Genomic DNA, 18018 nt, shown 5'->3' on the forward strand with positions numbered 1-18018 from the left:
CCAGAACAAAGTGGTCCTAATAAAAGGTGGGTCCCACCTTTTGTTAGGATCACTGCCCTTTTACTTTGTTTTTGGATATCTCAGTCATTTTAGTACAAATTTTCATCAAATAAACTTTTAATTCCTCTTGCAGAATTGTATAAGCTCTTTAATATCTTACATAAGTGGTTTCTAGTTTTCTCGCAGAAAAGTTAAAATTTGAACCCCCCATTTCAACCAAAGATATACCATCCTTTTAACACGGAAAACGTGGATGGGACTGGATGGCTGAAAGGGGGCGAGGGCCTCGCGGCGTCCTTACTTACCCTCTCCATAAATGAGAGCAAGGACTCCTTGTTGTCATTCCATATCCGAGGTAGCCTTGAGGGGCTGGGGAATTTGAGGCAGCCGATCTCCACGGTGATTTCGAAGCAGTTCGTGGCCAGGTAGTTGTAATCTTGCATTCCTGAAAGAAGAAGAAGAAAATTTGCATTTAGCATGCATCATCTTCCGGAGAGGGGAGGGGAGAAGAAATGTTGTCTCTAATTGCGCCATATTTTAGCATTGTACCTGAAAGCGATTGAAATAATGAATGTAGAAAATGGTAACGGTCACAAGCCGCCAGCAAGAAAAATACGTGGGAGGGGGTGGGAAAGGAGGAGGTATCTATTGCATCATGCAATTCTAAAATCATTTGCAGCAATAACAATATTAATAATAATAATGATAATAATGATAATAATAATAATAATAATAATAATAATAATAATAATAATAATAATAATGATAATAATGATAGCAATAATGATAATGATAATAATGATAGTAATAATAATAATAATGATAATAATAATAATAAAAACCATTTGAATAAAGCACGCGTCTAAAAATGTATCGATTTCTACAATTTAAGGCAATCACAAGGGATCGTATTTGTATCTTTTTTCCCACCATGCGCACTTTGGAATATGACGTGTAATAACAGGTGTTTTGTTTGTATGTTTAAAAAGAAATAATGAGGAAATGAAATAAAGTTAATTCAATTCTCATCAAATCCATCCGGGGCCTACACGGACACAGATTGGTAAACACGGTTATGCGCGTTGACGTAAGACCACATACATTTTAATGTTTGATAACTTAAATATCAAGCTAACGTAGTTGAAAAAAAAATATCCTTGGACTTGAAGAGGAGAAAGGATCCACCTTGTGATGATACGAAGTACAGATCTATATGGACATCATCATTCGATACCAATCAATTTTCAAGAATGAAAAAACACGATACACATTTTGTGATGACATATATCACAAATTTGGTAATGGGCTGTTAAACCCTTTGTCAGACTGAGCAGTTCAGTGTGATCTATTCCTGATGTTTATAACCTTATATCCCCATTTTGTTCCCGAATAGATTCGATTCTAAAGAGTTGTGGGTTGATAAATCGGATAGACTTCTTCATAGACGCAGTTCATAACAATTGAAATTCAATCTTAGATATTATGATTTTTTTCATGCGTGTATATGAAAAGTTAATCTACTTTCTCATTCTGGAGCAAATTGTCCACCACGACAGGGCTCCATTTAATGTTTAAAAAATAACAACAAAATACAACGAATTTTACCAGTTTCATGCCTGCAAAATTTTACATGTCATAGTTTCAGGGTTGAAGGCGTAACTACGCGCTCATCTCAGCATATCATAATTATTATATTCAGTCAAACATCATGCTGGGGTGTCTTTCCTGAAATGGAGAGTCTCTTCGGGGTTCATTGCACCGGTATTTTCTCCATTCGGTCAATTTCCTATATCTTTACCGCTTAATGCCCAAACGCAAATCGTTCAAAAACGCACCATGTGCACACTGTGCATGACTTCCGAATATAGGACGTTGAATTGCACGTTAGATTTGCGTAAATGTTGGCAGCAAAATAATCATGCCATGACCTATATAGATATGGCAAGATATGTTCCTATCCCGTGCTCCACTTTTATTTCTATACACATCCGGGCGGCGTTAATATCATTGTGGGGTCTTCTTTTTTTTTTAACGAGAAAAGGCATATACCGCCTTCTAGCACTGCCGCTTGCTCTGCATGCACGCTCGATGCCATGCACTTGCCCGTAGGCGCGAACGCATCTCGGTTCATTACCAATGGGCAATTTGCAGCGCTGAAAGACGTGCTGTCGCGCTCAGAATAGACGAGCCCCTAGCGGTTAATGCCCGCCATGGCTCGGGAACAATTTACTGAGCAGAATAGATGGGACTCCAGCCGGGAGGCAGAAAGGAGACCGCCCTGCTCCTGTATAAAACTACGTCTCTGTACTGTCTTAATCCATCATCAAGCCTATCATTACCGGTGAAACAATACTTCCGTCAAAAAAAAAGAAGAAACGAACTTGTTAACTCACTCCTACACCCTATGATAGCTGGCATCACAAAGCAACAACTTGTTTGTTTGTTATTTCTTTGCTTTCTTTCAACAAGACAGACGAAAACCTGCAAAATAAAATTGTCCGCTCAAATAATCACTTTAGGACTCGATATTTCAACCATGGGAAAACTGTCTTACAACGTCTGTATAACATCATGTAATATCGCATGCTTTAAAGTGAATATATTGATGCCTATTAAAACATTGATGGATGAACAAATCAAGATAGACGGATCTATCTACAAATATAGTTGGTTATGATCGATAAGAAATGAATGGTATACACGGATATGTATAAACGAATAGATAGATAGATAGATAGATAGATAGATAGATAGATAGATAGATAGATCGACAAGTAAATGAATGAATAAATAAATAAATAAATAAATAAATAAATAAATAAATAAATGAATATCTGAATCAATCATTATTTAGTCTAAGAGGAAGAGAAAGAGATAGAGAGAGGGAGATTGTTTTAAGACAATGTGATAAATAAAAGGGGAATTTGAATATCAACAAGAGAGGGGAAATATTACATGATTGACATCCAAGCATAATAGAACGCGACAAACAGAAGAGATGGCCCCAGACGGACAGTCATGACCTTTTGCCTTGCTCCATCCTACGCACTCTGCTCTCACAGCGGCAAAGAAAGGGCAAAAATCTGAGGTCAATAACTCATCGATTTTGAGAAAATCTCAGTTAAAAAGAAATTATTTCAGCAATATGACAGAAATAAGTGGAATACTATCTGTCGTACAGCCAGGCTTGTGGCCGAGGAATTCTATATTTGGCCTGCCCAATATTTCTCCATGAGTACTTTGTCTCAAAGGGTCGCTCATCATTTTCAGACATCAGGCCGAAATTGGGCTCTGTACTTCGCTTGGTTGTGTTCATTGCACTTTTTATCATCATCTCATTTTTTCCCCTTTTCCAGTTCCATATCTGTTCTTTTTTCCTATGAACCACAAAGCTGGCATGATTCAATTTGTCTGTGTACAATAAAAATAGAAGAACGCGCTCGCTCGATGCCACTGCGGAAGCTCCATTTTAGTGCCCTTTCCGGGTTTTTTCTTGGCTTTTCCCCTTTTCATGTTTAGCCATCCTTTTTCCCCTTCTGGTCCCAGCCTATTCCTCCGTTGACGAGTGGAAAATATAAGTGTCCTTTCGCGGACGAGCAGCAAAATAAAGAATTATACTGTTGAAATCGATCGTCATCGCTATCGTTGTTGCTGTTGTTATGGTCTTTTCTAACCAGTTTCTCCACCATACACAAATTTCGTGGACGCACAAACGCCTTGTTCGTAAAGATTTAATTTATATATTCGCCTTGTTTAACAAATCTATGGACCGCCTTACTATCGGGCAAAACAGAGAGCTATAGCGATTTCGATGTATTCATTGAAATGTGAAATATACTTTCATGGGAGGTTGGAGCAATCATGTAAATGACTAATATGAAAATTTGGCAGCAGCTGTCGAAATGTCCAATATTTTGAATATATATTGTATCAAATTATTATATATTTCACTCTCTATGCTAAACAACCTATTCATCTATTGACAGAAATCTTTTTCATTTCATTTCATACATTTTGTCTGCAACTTTTTGCAAAATAGAGCGTAGATCAAAAATAAAGCACCCCTAAAACCATTGGAAAGTTCATGTGGAAATGCCTTCCAGATGTGAAGAAGTCACATACAAAGAAAATCCTAACTAAGAAAAACAGGAGGAGTGTACAATGTTTGAAAGCAGACCCCGTTTCCATGGCGACGTGAAGGTCCACAAACTTCGCCTTGAAGCTGCTATATATCAATATTTTTCCTCCCCACTTTGCCAACTTCCCCGAAGCTACAATCCATGGCCTGTCCCACGTCCAGTAACCATGCGATTCACGCCCACAGAACCGGGGGTGTACAGATTTCGTCGGCGGCGTTCGTCCACCTTTTCTTGGTTTACACGCGTAGGACACAAGCCTCACTTTCACTTTAATTGTCACACGTCGGCACACCCGTCGCTGGGATAGAACTTTAAAACAAACTATCGAGCCATGCTCAAGAAGACGTCCAGATAAGTAAAGTAAAAAGTCAAACTCCCTGACCAAATAAGTTTTTGTTTCCATCAGATGAATATCGATGACTTTTCGAAATTTCAGATTTTCACATTTCTCCATGGAACTTTATCATTAGTCGGACTTACAGAAGTACACAGAAGTACACAGAAGTCTTTCCTTTAAAGATTTTCCATCCAGATGTTCCTTATATGTTTCCGTTTTGATTAAGCAACATAGAAATCAATCATTCATGAGTTACCAAATTTAAGCAATCATGATATATAAGTTGACAAAACCAATAGATTTCCATGGTATTTTGCGGACAATGCAATGGAAAGGTTGTGAGACCCTGAAATTATAATTTTATTTAATTTCCATATTCATTTATTTCCACTAATTTTACTTTGAGTCAAACACATGCGAATCGTTGGTATTCCATCACTTTTTTATTTGACTTCAGATTTGGATTAATCATTTATATAGGATCGTTTTCTCCTTTTTTCTTTATTGTACCTATTTTTCTGTATTGTATTTCTGTCTGTCTTTGTGAAATGGAGCGACGCTTCACTGTGGAAAATGATGGAGGAGGGGGGAAGACTTTGAAATAAACCCCAAAAGGGTGCAACGGAAATGTTTTGCACCCTGCAGGTGTCTGGCTCAATCACCAGCCTTGTTCCCCCCGCGAAGCGAGAACAGTGGAGCAGGATTCTTTCGATTATTACGCATTATCGAACCTATCCGATGACGCCGTGTCGGTAAATGTATCGTCATTGTCTTATAGGGAGAGAGATTCGAAGAATGAGGACAGTGATTGTCAAAATTAAAAACAAAGAGGAGAAACATTGTCAAACTTGAGGATTACGATGAAGGGGCAAAAATCAAAGATCATCTCCATTTTACGACGAGCTTTACATTCTTCCGATCTTTAGAGCACGTGCCCACTGCACTCGAAGATTACGAAGATTTGTTGAATATTGTGACAGCCATACCTTCGTCACTAAAAAAAAAAACCTTTATTTCAAGCATTGTAGTTGTTGTAATAATCATCATCACTGTTTCCCTCTAAAGAAGAAAACATGTCATAGGGGGAGGGTGAACACATTGCTTGTGTCATATACTTTGGGAAAGTTTTCTACGCAAAAATGTTTCGTTTTAATACTATGCAGTGACAGAAAACAACATTAAAATAGTTCGATCTCGAGTTTCAAAATTTGCCTTTTCTACGATGATAGTGTTAATAGTGATTGATAATATAGATAGGGGATGCTTTCTCGTTAACACTATAAGAAGACCGCTTGTGCACCACTCTCCAAACATTTCGCAAAATCTTTTCTCTCTGGATGGTAACATCATCACAATGGCATAATCGGATTAAGCTGACACTTTCAATCATTTCTCTTCCTTTACGTCGTCTTCTTGTTATCACAAATGAAATAATCTCATAGGGCCTATTACATTATTCATTATTACCCTTTAATCATTATCATTTCATTATCGGGGAGAGCACTGATGGATCAATGGTCTTTGCTTCTTCCTCCACAATTTGAATTTATGTCATGCTTGTATATGTAGTACATGTGCGTATGACGTGTGCATTGATACTGTTTTGTGTATAACGTATAATCTTCGTATAATCTGTTTTTATATCGTTTTACTAGAGTTGTGGAAATAAATGAAAGGAAAATTGAAATGGAACATCGGATGACTGACGGCCATTGTACGTGACAATGTTTAATCCCAGTGTGATTATCAATTTTTCTTATCATTACTGGACTATTTTTTTTTCTTTCATTCATGAAGTCCATGACTATTTTTTTTTCTTAAATTAGGCAAATTCACTTAAAGGTGGCAAACAGTGATAATTTGCTGCTTTAACAATAATGTGTTACTCATGGTTATTCTATTTTACAAGTACAGGCGAGTCTTCCAGAACTCCTACCCTATCACCTACCTGTCGCCAGGTATGTGTGTCCCTCCTCCCTGCTATCACCAGCTAGCCCCACCTGAACACCATCCCTAAACATCAAGTCAACGGTGTTGAAACACCTGATGGATAGCTGACACCTTCTGTCAATTGGAATTGCTGAGTCACGGCACCTGTTTGGTGTTGGATAATTGCTTCAGTTCAATAACACTTCCCCCCATATTCGTCCACACTTCTCAACCTTCACATATTAATAAAGAATCTCTGTACTGGGGAAAAGTATAAATTGCAGGTCATGACAGATACATTTTATGGCCTGAATGGCTCCCTTTGTAACTATTTCTAGCAAGAAAAAAGGCCGAGAATGTGGGTTACACAGTGAAAATAAATAGTCAATGAGAACATATTGCTTTGACCTCAGTATCAACTGTTTCACTTTGGTTGCTATGGAAACAAGCTCAAAACTGAAACGCGGCAAGTTATTTCGCAGATAATGGGCGATGAAAAGTGCTACGAACTGTGATAAAGTTTTAGACTGAACTAAAACGGGAAATCCAAATCCACGCACATGTTGATGTCAGTAAAAATGAGTGAAGTCCAATAGACGGAACAGCAAACTTTCATTGTATTAGGCAACAAAAAAAAAAAGAGGGAAAGGATGAGAAATTTTCATATGTAAGCGATTTAGCCACTGCAACTCCTCGCTCCTCGACAGTTCCTGTTGCTAAGTCATAATCATCGTCTACAGGATACAATTCTTCGTTACAAAGTCCGTTGAAAAAGGAGCAAATCCAACGGGGGATTCGTGAGGTGATGACATCACCATAATCCTCTATTCTTCATGGTGATTGATGACCGATATTACTTACTTAGTTTCCTGGTGAAACCTTTCAATTTCCTAACTGGGCTACCTCCTTTGATGCATGATTGCCAAGGCGCTTCTACCATTTGTTTGAATTTACTTTATTCATTGAAATAATTTTGACGACTCGCATGTCAAATTTATCATATTGTTTCTTGTACATTCTGTTGAAAAAAAGTGAAAATAAAGTTTGAAAATTTGGAAAAAAAATTGACCGATCATCACTTAAAATCAAACTGACATAAAAAAAACTACAGCTATTCCAGTGGTCCACTGGCCACCCTCCTTACCTCCTTTGATCGAGTACCAGTCGGCCCCGTTCGTCACTCCGCCGTTAAAGACCTCTGCACCGGTGTACGGGCAGGGATCCGACCGCGTGCTCATGAAAGAGTGTTTGGTGGCGTAAACCTGAGCGAGGTGCCGGAAGACGGCGTCGTCGGGACTGGCCGTGTAGAAGCTTCGGCGACTGCGGCTGGTGTCATAGGGGTAGTTAGCAACCAGCTCGCCTTCGTGTAGATTGGCCGACAGCACGAAAGGGTATTCCTCCATCCAGCGGAGGACATTGGCTGTTTCTGGCTGTAGCTGAAGTTCCAAAAACGAGAAAAAGGAAACAAAATTTCGTTTCACCAAGATTTACAAAAAAATGAATAATAATAATGATAATGATGATAAGTCCTCTTTATCCAGCGTAGCTTCTTCAGTGTTGATACTCCTCTACCGGGGCCCTGCCATTATTATTGTCCTAGCGTTGTCAGGTACCCATTTATACAACCTTGGTCGAGAGGGACATGGCGGGTCAAAATACCCTGTCCAAAGACGTAAGCACTGGACTGGATTCGAACTCCGGTCCCCCGATTGAAAGTCAAAATTCTTTTCCACTGTACCACAGTGTTCTCATACATTAAATCAGCGTCGATATCCACTTATCATTTCAGGCAAAGAATTTGACGTTTTTATAGGTTGGCACTCGTACCCTAAATAATCTCTGATTATACGTGATTCACGCCTGCTTCATCACTTCACCGGCTTGGCTTCGCACTTCAACATTCGTCACGTCGCAGTCGCAATGATAATTACTCGAATATTGTCAAAAATGATTTTGATGTTGTTTTTTATTGCATATGCCATGCTGACGTCAATGGGACCCTCGTAAAGCGGTGACATTACCACCACATTAAAGATGGTGAACTAGTCCACTGCTTCGTGAAAATATGTGAAATTATTCTGTGTTATGTTTACGACTTCACTCTTTGTCATACCGCAACCACACCACAACCCTTCCAAGCTTTACAAAAGAGCACAGACAGAATAACAGCTGTACTGTCTCCAGTCGTATAATTAACCCTCGACTTGCATGACATGTTTTGTTCTGTTTTCGGCACCATGTGGTATGAAAAGGCCAAGAGAGTTGTTTACTTCATATTGGCAGATATATATTCAATTCAATTCAATTCAATTCAATTCAATTCAATTCAATGTTTTATTTCATTTTTCGACAAGAACATTTATAGACATCACTTTTTTGGGTAACAGAAAATAAGGTGCGTAGAACTATGTAGGATGAAAAGAATGTACAATGATTGTAGCACCTTACGATAATTATACATTATCATAAAACTCAAGTGACTAGAAGTAAGTAAACAATATGCAAAATTCGAAAAATGGAGGGACCCACTAAAAAGACAAAGCTTGTAGGATATAATCCAGTATCTCGCAATTCGATCCAGTTCAACCCATGTCATGATCTTGATGGCAATTAGGACACAGACCAACCAAACTAAAAGTCATACAGACAAACTAATCACAAAGTACATGTACAGAAAATAGACGCAAAAAAAAAGCTTCCTTGACGAAAGGCTACGCCTGATTCAACATCGCAGAGCACTCTGCTACCAGACGACTCACAGCAGGGATATTAGGGCGCGGATGATGGGTAGACACGAACCTACAGCAGGGTGATTATCGCGTTAAAGATGAACGCTCTGACGAGAAAACAGCGGTCAAGTTCACTCCGTCGTTCTCACGACTTCCAGACGTCAAAATACACAGGGGATAATGCGTTGATTAGACAACAAAATGCAAACGCTTTGCACGTTTTCTTTACCTATAGCCCAAAGAGAAGATTGCTATACCACGACTTGTCGAGATCAGATTTTGAAATCGGTATGGTTCCATGTAAGCCAAAGGAGAAACATCTTATTTTACCACCAAGATGCTGCACGCAATACTTTCAAAGAATATGCATAAAGCCACCTGTGAATGGCGGGGAGTACAAAATACGACCTTCCATACATCAAGAATAAAGTTAGATTATCAACATTTACCAGATAAAAAAGACTTCACAGGGATACAGGTGAAACTTTATTGATCACGCTGATGCTGAAATGGTATTACCATGACATGAACATAATATGATTATTTCCGAGGAATGCAATATTTTGCAATAATCATACATCTACAAAATGACAAAAATCAGTTAAAAAAAATATTGGAGAATTCGATGACACAGGAGTAATCCTTTCTTCTTCTTTTTTTTTTTTTTTTTTTTTTTTGGGGGGGGGGGTCATTTTTCTTTTCAATTTTGATGGGCACGTTTACAGTTTGAATGAGATTTTCAATCTGAAGACCTTTGCCGGTATGACAACTTTGGCAGTGTAATTATCGATGAATAACAATCTTTCACTTGACTAATTATAATATTGACCGACATTTTACTCCACTGTGTCTGCAGTCCGTGCTAAATCCAGCTCGTTATCTTCCACGACAGTCAAAAGCGCCTTGCCAAAAGAAGATCACAAACTTTCAAACTTATTGTCCCAATTTTCTACGTGCCACATATCTCATTCATCATCTCCCAAGAACCCATATCGCAAAGCTCAGTAGACGGCTTTTGCGCTGAAAGACACATTTCGTTATACCATTTTATCTTCCACATCGCTGCTTGACCACGTGGGACAAACCTTTTAGTCACGAGGACAGCGAAAGGTGCGCACATTACTCATCGACGGCACCCCTGGTATCAAGACAATCGCACAATTGCACGCGCTAAATGAAGCGCGTATCCTGTGCCAGACGATACACCTCATGTGGGATTCTCACTTGCGCATCTCCTTGTAAAAACAATGTGAGCATGATTCTCTTAGTTTGAGTTCAATTTGTTCTTCTTAGTCGTGTTCGTGTTCTTTTCTTTCCGATTAGACGCTAGATAGTTCTTGTTGACTGACGCAGGAAGGTTATCTGATCATCATCTAAAGGGAATTACGAGAATACAAAAGAACTGCCAAATGTGTCGAGAAATATGTTTCATATGCCAGTCGAGATCTTTTTGGACAGGTCCAAAAGCACATTTGAATCAAGATTCTCCCAAACACCTTTCTCAAATCGCGCTTGGCCAATCGTGGCGTGATGGAGGTGTCTTCCATTCCAATTGTTCTCGATTATGTTCTGGCAAGCTCTTGTGGTTAATAGACGACGATGGTTGCTGTGCCAACTTCGTCAAGCGAGAGACGATAGCAAAAATGTGGCCAACTTGAGCAACCTGGCGCAACATGAGATCACATTATGGTCTTACAGATTAAGAGTTTGCAGCTTGTTTGCGCCATTAGTGTAAAGGGCAATCAAAAGACGTCATCCTCTAAACCATTAGCCTTTGTTCTCTCTCGCTTTGTTCATTAGAAGAGAAGCGAGCAGACAGTCGTCACGCAATAAGGGGTCAACCCGCTAGAAAGAGGCCAGCTTCGATCCAGCTGACGCGCGCAATTGCTCGCAATTGGCGACGATAAACAAAAGTGGAAGGGCCTTTGAAAGAGGGTGCCAAAAACGGTAGCTTTGCTGTTGTTGTTGTTCTTTGTTCTTTGTTTTTGTTTCTTTACTGTCAAAAGAATAGTCCAGATCGGAGAAGATCTGCAGGAGGCCTGCAGTTGATGATCAGAGGACGCATCATATGTTCATCCATTATTTCTCTCAACGAAGAAATTGCTTCAGTTTTCATTTATCTTAGCTTCGCATCTCTTGATTAATTCCAAAGAAAATCTATGGAATAACTACTGACAATCACAACTTTTATTTAGTCTGAGTTTGGAAAGAGACAGGAAGTTTTCCGCGTCCCTTTTCCTTGTAAACGGCAACAGCAACGAAAGCAATGAGAAATCCATGAACGACAAAAGTGCACTGGCACCGATGATTACATGCTCGACGAGTCAACCATGTAGGCCTACCTACGTCTCTACCTCACACGTGGTGAAACCCGGATAATTTTACAGTCTTGGAGAGGAATGTGTTTTTCTCATTGTAAGAGTATCTAAACCATGGTTCGTTTGTTCTCTTCTTTTGCTGTTTGGTGAAACATTGCCATATCATGGTTTGGTACTAGACCTTTCAGTGCATAGCACTGTAGGCATTGCATACGGAAAAACATGGTTCGGTATATTTTCACGAGTACGAGAGTTTAAGAAGTTTAAATGTTTTCATGGAGAGAAGGTTGCTCCGATGGAAGCGATCTTAATTTGCTGCTAGCCGTGGTACATTTGAAAACCATAAATAGCACATAATAAGTCTGCTAGAATAGAATAATTGTCCGTTAGCAAATTATGTGCATCGAAATCGTGAGTTCGTCGGTAGCTTTCGAGTCCAGTCGGGACTCTTCGGCTGTTTGTGTGCTTACATACAGGTCTGTGATAAACATGATAAAGCTGTACACTAATTCGTTACAGGAATTCTCGAATATACCCGAATCGGGCCAGCCTTTCCATTGCATGGTATCTCTACGCTACTAGGTCTTTAAAGGGATGGACAGTTTTGGTTGAGAAGGGGGATTCAGATTTAAACTTTTTGCGAGATAATTAGAAACCAATTTTGAAATATTAAAGAGCATACAATTCTAAGAAAAAGCCAAAGTTTATTAATTTGATAAAATCAGTTTTGAAATGGCTGAGATATCCAAAAACAAGATAGTCTAAAACGAAGTGGTCCTAATAAAAGTTGGGTCCCACCTTTATGGGCACCTTTTTTTTAATATCTAAACCATTTCAAACCAATTTTCATCAAATAAACTTTAAATTCCTCTTGTATGCTCCTTATATTTCATAAGAGGTTTCTCATTATCTCATAAAATGTTGGAAACCTGAAGCCACATCTCAACTTAAATTGTACAATCCCTTTAACAGACAGCAGTTTTAGTGAACTTAAATGCAAAGTGTTATGATAACGTGACTTACCTTCAGCAGATCGGCCCTGAGCGGGACAAAATGGTGATTCTTGCCTCCGTTCTGTTCGTTCTCGTAGGCCATGTTGTTCAGGTTGGGAAAATTCCTGTTGAGGTCCTCCCCGTTGGCGTTGGATCGGCCAAAGTACGGCAGGGAGAGGCCCTGTGAACAAACTCCACAGAGGGAGAGTTACCTGAAAACATGCCGACTCGACCAAAGAAAACGTAGTGCATGTACTGAGACGCACAAAACAGTCAAACCTGCCTTAGCGGCCACCTGTATAAAGCCACCTGCTGTATGCAGCCACTAAGAACAGTTCTTCCCCAGAGGAAGGTCATGCTAAAGACCCTTCCTACAGTGGATACCTGTCTACAACGGCAACTGTTTTTCTGTCTCCCATGGATTGCCGCTGTAGACAGTTTTGAATGTATACTATTACATTTATTTTGTGTTACGCATTAGATGACGGTAACAATTGCGATATCTAAGTTTGCTGTCAGAGGGTCACCAATGACAAAGACGTGGTTGGGAATAAAATGACGAAATGTGTGACTTGGTGATTACCGTGTTTTTGGAAGGGGGAGGGAAACTGTGAAACAACTTATTATAAGAAATGATTTCTCATACAAAGTTAAAAGCCCCTTGTGTGCTTTGAGTGCTCATTGGCACAGAAAACCCCGTAGTGTTGTACACGTTGTTGTTGTTGTTGTTGTTGTTGTTGTTTTATTTCCGTACCAAAAAAAAAAATCAACACATTTCATACATAAAGGTCAGTAAATAAAAAAATACATGCGGAGGGTAGCCCATTTTCAGTAGTGACAATGACAGTCACTTCTGGTCTTCCATGGGGCCCTGTACACAAAGATTTCATCCAATTAGGGACTGATGATAGAATAAAATATACACAAACACAAATAGAACGGTACATACATTACTACATTGTAACTACATATATACCATATTATCACACATTGTTCAAAGGTTTGAAGCACAAAAAAGATCAAATAGAAAGGATTTTGGTTTTAACTAAATTGAACTTAAAAACGGGTAAAGAGGAAATTTGACGCAAATCATTGGGTAAGTTGTTATACGCTGATGCACCTCTGTATGAAAAAGATCTCTCACAATAATTAGTTTTTGGCCGAGGTAACTGTAAATCGTTTTGATTACGGAGAGAGTATGGTGATGTCTTGTACTTAAAAATATCTTTCATATATTCGGGGGCCATGTTATTCATAATCATGTTAATCATAATACACGTGCACTGTCCAAAGTTCCTGGCACCGAAAGGGTTAAAGCCGGTCTGCACTGGCCATTATTTTGATGCCAGAACTTTTTGTAAAGAGCGCCATCTATCAAAACTTCCGGTGGCCGGGTTACATCCATAGAACTCTAATCAGAACTCTAGCTCTGTGGTTACATCGTTTGTGGCTGATCGCCGCCTGCATGCCGGTCAGCGCACGACTTCACAGCAGCTGTGCGCAGAGCCGAGAGAACACACACAAGCAGTGCATAATATGGTGGGGTACCGAGAGCCCAGCCCGGCCCGCCCGGCGCGGCATCGATCTTTCGGCCGATCGCGAGGGAACGGGTTACTTGTCGCGAGAGAGATCCGCGACAATCCACTCACTCAGCCAAATGACCTAGTCGCTATACACCATACCAGCGCAGCGAGCAGAAAAAAAAACATCGCTGGGCGGTGAATTACTGTAATGTGGCCGTCGGTTTCTTCGTCGGGCCAGCTGATTTAGATATTTTACATGATGTGCAGTAAAATATTCCTTCAAATTTCATGCTCTTTATTGAGTTTTCATGAAGTCCAACACAATGAGTGATGAAAGCTCCAGATGCATTTACGAATATCTCTCACACATAAATCTTTGCTACTACTATTAAACAGTAAGACGGTAAGAGTTATAGATCTAAACGTTAGTAGTAATAGTACTACTACTAGGCCTAGTAGTGCCAGAACAAATGTAGGTTCTACATGCGGTTCCTATATCTATGTGCTGTCCCTCTGCCCTGAATAATATTATCACACATGTGAGAAATGACACCAAGCTAATATCTCGAGATTGCAATTGGAAAACAGATAACATATCTTGAATTGATCATGATTTCCCTTCCTAGAAATTTCATTCGACAATTTGTTGAGGCTGGGTTAGTGAGGAACAATAACCTTAAACGCTAAAATGAAAACGTTCATACTGATTGATAGTGATACTGATATGGCCCGTTATGTGTCTACACCGTACACGTTCACTAATTTAATCAGGCCTAGGTCTAGGTCTAGTCAATAAGTCATCATAGACACCTCTTGTCGTAAGTTGGACGTCAGTATTCATTGTAATAATCACTGGAAAAAAATGTGAATAAGGTTGTTTTAAATTTTGTCATCGTTCATCGCGATGTTATGATGATCAACGGCAACGCAGCGGTAATCCGAGTAACGCCTAACGGTAACGTTAGTTGTTACATGGATTTGGAAGGTTATAAATTCAGCGTTCAGTGAATGTCATTTGCAACTGAATAAAAAGTAGGTACAATTGTATATCATACAATCTATGATATATCTTGAATTGATATATCGATTGTTTCACCCACGTTGGCTTATCAGAGGCTTCTGACTCAGTCTGAGTGCACGTGGAAACTTTCACGACGGGTTGATCCCGCAATCCTGGCACACAGCTTCACAGGCTCGACACCAGTGCTGATGCCAAGTGGCGGACATCCAGCAGCTAGCAGATGACCAGCAAAGTTATCCTGTTGAATGGCCTGATGGGCCGTCAAGGGCGATGTTTATCTTGTTCATTTCTTGCCGATAAACAGCTCGCATCTCCTCCCACTGGATCCAGCATTTACCAAGTCGTATCCGCGACATAATCGCAGATTGAAGTTCGACACAACGATCAGAATAAACGATCTGAGTGTCGAAGTGTTTGAAAGCACCGAACATACATGCAGATCGCGCATCGCGAAGTGATAAGTGACAACCTATAATGGTATCGATATCTAGATATCTGTGGTACGTGAATGTATGCACTGGACTGCGCAAGATAATGCGGGAGCGAAGCGAGCCGCTGCCCTGCTAGGCCATCCCCTACGCGATACGGGAACCTGGTGATCTGTGTGTTAAGTCTATGGGAATATCAGAATTCAGTATGGAACGGGTTAATTTTGATGCACGCCGCTCGGCATTATGGGAGACATGCTGGGCACCACAGAGAAAAATGAGCCTTATGATGGCGCTAGACATGTTTCTTACCAATGCAGACCCACTTTAAATGATGATATGAAGAGAGGGATGTGGGCTGGGGGTTTCATTAATTCCAATTTGACACAGACTTAATAGTCCAGGTAAGAAATTGCGTTTGTTTTAGAAAGTGCAATACACTGCGCTATATTAGTGAAATAACACAAACCACAGTTGATATCAGATAGATGGTTGTACCGGTGTTGGTTGGAAAGTTGTTGTTGTTGTCTTTTTTTTCTGTAATGCGTGCTTGCTGTTGAACAGGCAATAAGATATTTAAACATAATCTCTACTTTAGAGTAGGCCTTTATGTGTCGTCTTCACGAAGCATGCCATGTAGAAGTACGTTTTGTTGTGTAATTGTTTTCTAAATTACATAGTTTGCGACGTTAAGTATTTGACTTGTCTAACTCGATTTATCCAGGGAATTTCTTCTAGTTATGCCTAGCCTTGCTTCAAGTCTTCGGTAGATGTTTTCCAACGCGTCTACCTTTTCAGAATCGCAATGCATCGATCGGTTTATTAAGAGAGACTTTCAAATCAGATTCAATAACGTCGGGTGGTTGTTAAAAGGGTGTAACCTCATCCCGAGACTGCCCGCTGTCTACTGTAAATCCAAATTTGAGTACGGGGAGGAACAGATTTTCGAAGGATGATTCCCAAACCTGCCGGAGTTCTCCGTTGGCAGATATTTCAGGTCTCACATCCCACACATCAGACTAGTCCCCATACAAGAGGCACCTGTGAAAATCTGGGCAATGAAGACGTTATTCGATTGCTAACGATGCGGTGCCTTTTCAAATTACTCCCAAGTTTCGTCAACCAATTACAAGCGCGTCGAGCCCGGTGCGGTGGGCGCGTGGAAAAAACAACAACAACAAAAGCTCACCTCTGTGGAGTTGAAGAGTTCGTAGGCTTCTTGAAAGCCGTCGGGGTTCATGGAGAAAAGCATGTGGATCCTAGTCTCGTTCACCAGTCGCTGGATTCGAATATCCCGCTTGTAATACTGCATGCAGAGATACTCGGCGAGGTGGATCAGAAGTTCCCGACCTATGGGCTCATTCCCGTGCATATTGGCGATGTATTTGAACTCGGGCTCACCTGCAAAAAAAAAAAAGTCACGGAAAAGGGCAAAATACATTAGCAACTGATATTATTCTTGTCTGCACAATTCTAGCATCGTTGAAATCAATCTTGGTAAATCTGACACGAACGAAGGTATGTGTGTGTGGTGGTGTGTGTGGGGGGGGGGGGGGGGGGGCAATGCAATCAAAACGGCACCATAAATACACCCGCCTTGATCTTTCAGCATTCCGCAGGGCACCAATTTGGAACAAAAGTACTCCACATTATACCATAAGGAGCTTCATGACATTACACTGTATTTTGAAAATCGCAATGCTAAACATTTGAGAACATGTGAACAGCTGTAAGCCTTTATGGACCTTTCGGGACCCTGTTAGATTCCTCTAACAAGAAAGTTGATGAATTCAGGAGAACATATATATAAATATATCTTTAAAGGAAGAATGCTATTTCTATATTTCATGTTTAGCTTTAGGATTTCTTTTACCGATTAAAAATGAGAAGTTTAAAAATTCCTTTCATTTTTCTTTGAATGGATCTATACTTTTAAAGCGTTATGAATAGATGTATTGGAGTTCCAACCTAGACAGCATATAACCCTTACCGAGATATTTTCAAAATGTATGACATTTGAACAGATGCCGGTTTTTCTTTAAACCTTCTCAGAATGTTTCAGTATGCAGTGGCTGAATTCACACAATTTAAAGGTAGAGTCGTCACAGCGCAGAGAAGGCACTATGTTCTTCTGGGCACGTCGTAATTATTTCCAACTGCTGTTACAACTGGGATTTTCCTACTTTGTGGGCAGTGATACGTATCCATTTTCATGGCACCTGCTTTTCAGATACTTTTATTGCGGGAGTCTATATGCTTACCAGTGAATGTGCTTTGTTACTTGTAGTTATGAAGAGGACATTATTATTAGTTTGGTGTAAACAAACAGACACTGCGGGTCATCTCTGCTATAGATCGAAGGTGACGACAACAATGGAATCGGCACGGCAGTTTGATCTCTCTTTCATCACCATAACAAAGAAAATAATTGGCAAGGAAGAGAAAAGTGTGGAATAATCACGTTCAGATATTTGAGAATAACGTGACACCCCCTCTGATCTCTATCCTTTTGTTCATATTGTGTAATATTGTGAGGCTTCTGTCAATGTTTGTCTGGTTTTGCTTCATGTGGAGCATGTCAAATATATTAGCCTTGCTCACT

At 39.9% G+C, this 18018-nt stretch overlaps 1 protein-coding gene across 1 annotated transcript in view; it reads right to left on the minus strand.

Annotated features, from left to right (window-relative positions):
- LOC139742660 (carboxypeptidase D-like) overlaps positions 1-18018 on the minus strand; it is a 52949-nt gene that overhangs the window by 7674 nt on the left and 27257 nt on the right. The window contains exons 2-5 of the mRNA XM_071653191.1: positions 16606-16817; positions 12476-12625; positions 7550-7841; positions 306-445 (exon numbers count right to left, since the gene is read on the minus strand). Of these exons, the coding sequence (XP_071509292.1) occupies positions 306-445; positions 7550-7841; positions 12476-12625; positions 16606-16817 (794 nt within the window). The remainder of the gene's footprint in view (positions 1-305; positions 446-7549; positions 7842-12475; positions 12626-16605; positions 16818-18018) is intronic.

This window comes from Diadema antillarum, unplaced genomic scaffold (genome assembly GCF_040938485.1).
Source record: "Diadema antillarum isolate AM-2024a unplaced genomic scaffold, OU_Dant_1.0 scf00000033, whole genome shotgun sequence".
Classification (NCBI taxonomy): domain Eukaryota; kingdom Metazoa; phylum Echinodermata; class Echinoidea; order Diadematoida; family Diadematidae; genus Diadema; species Diadema antillarum.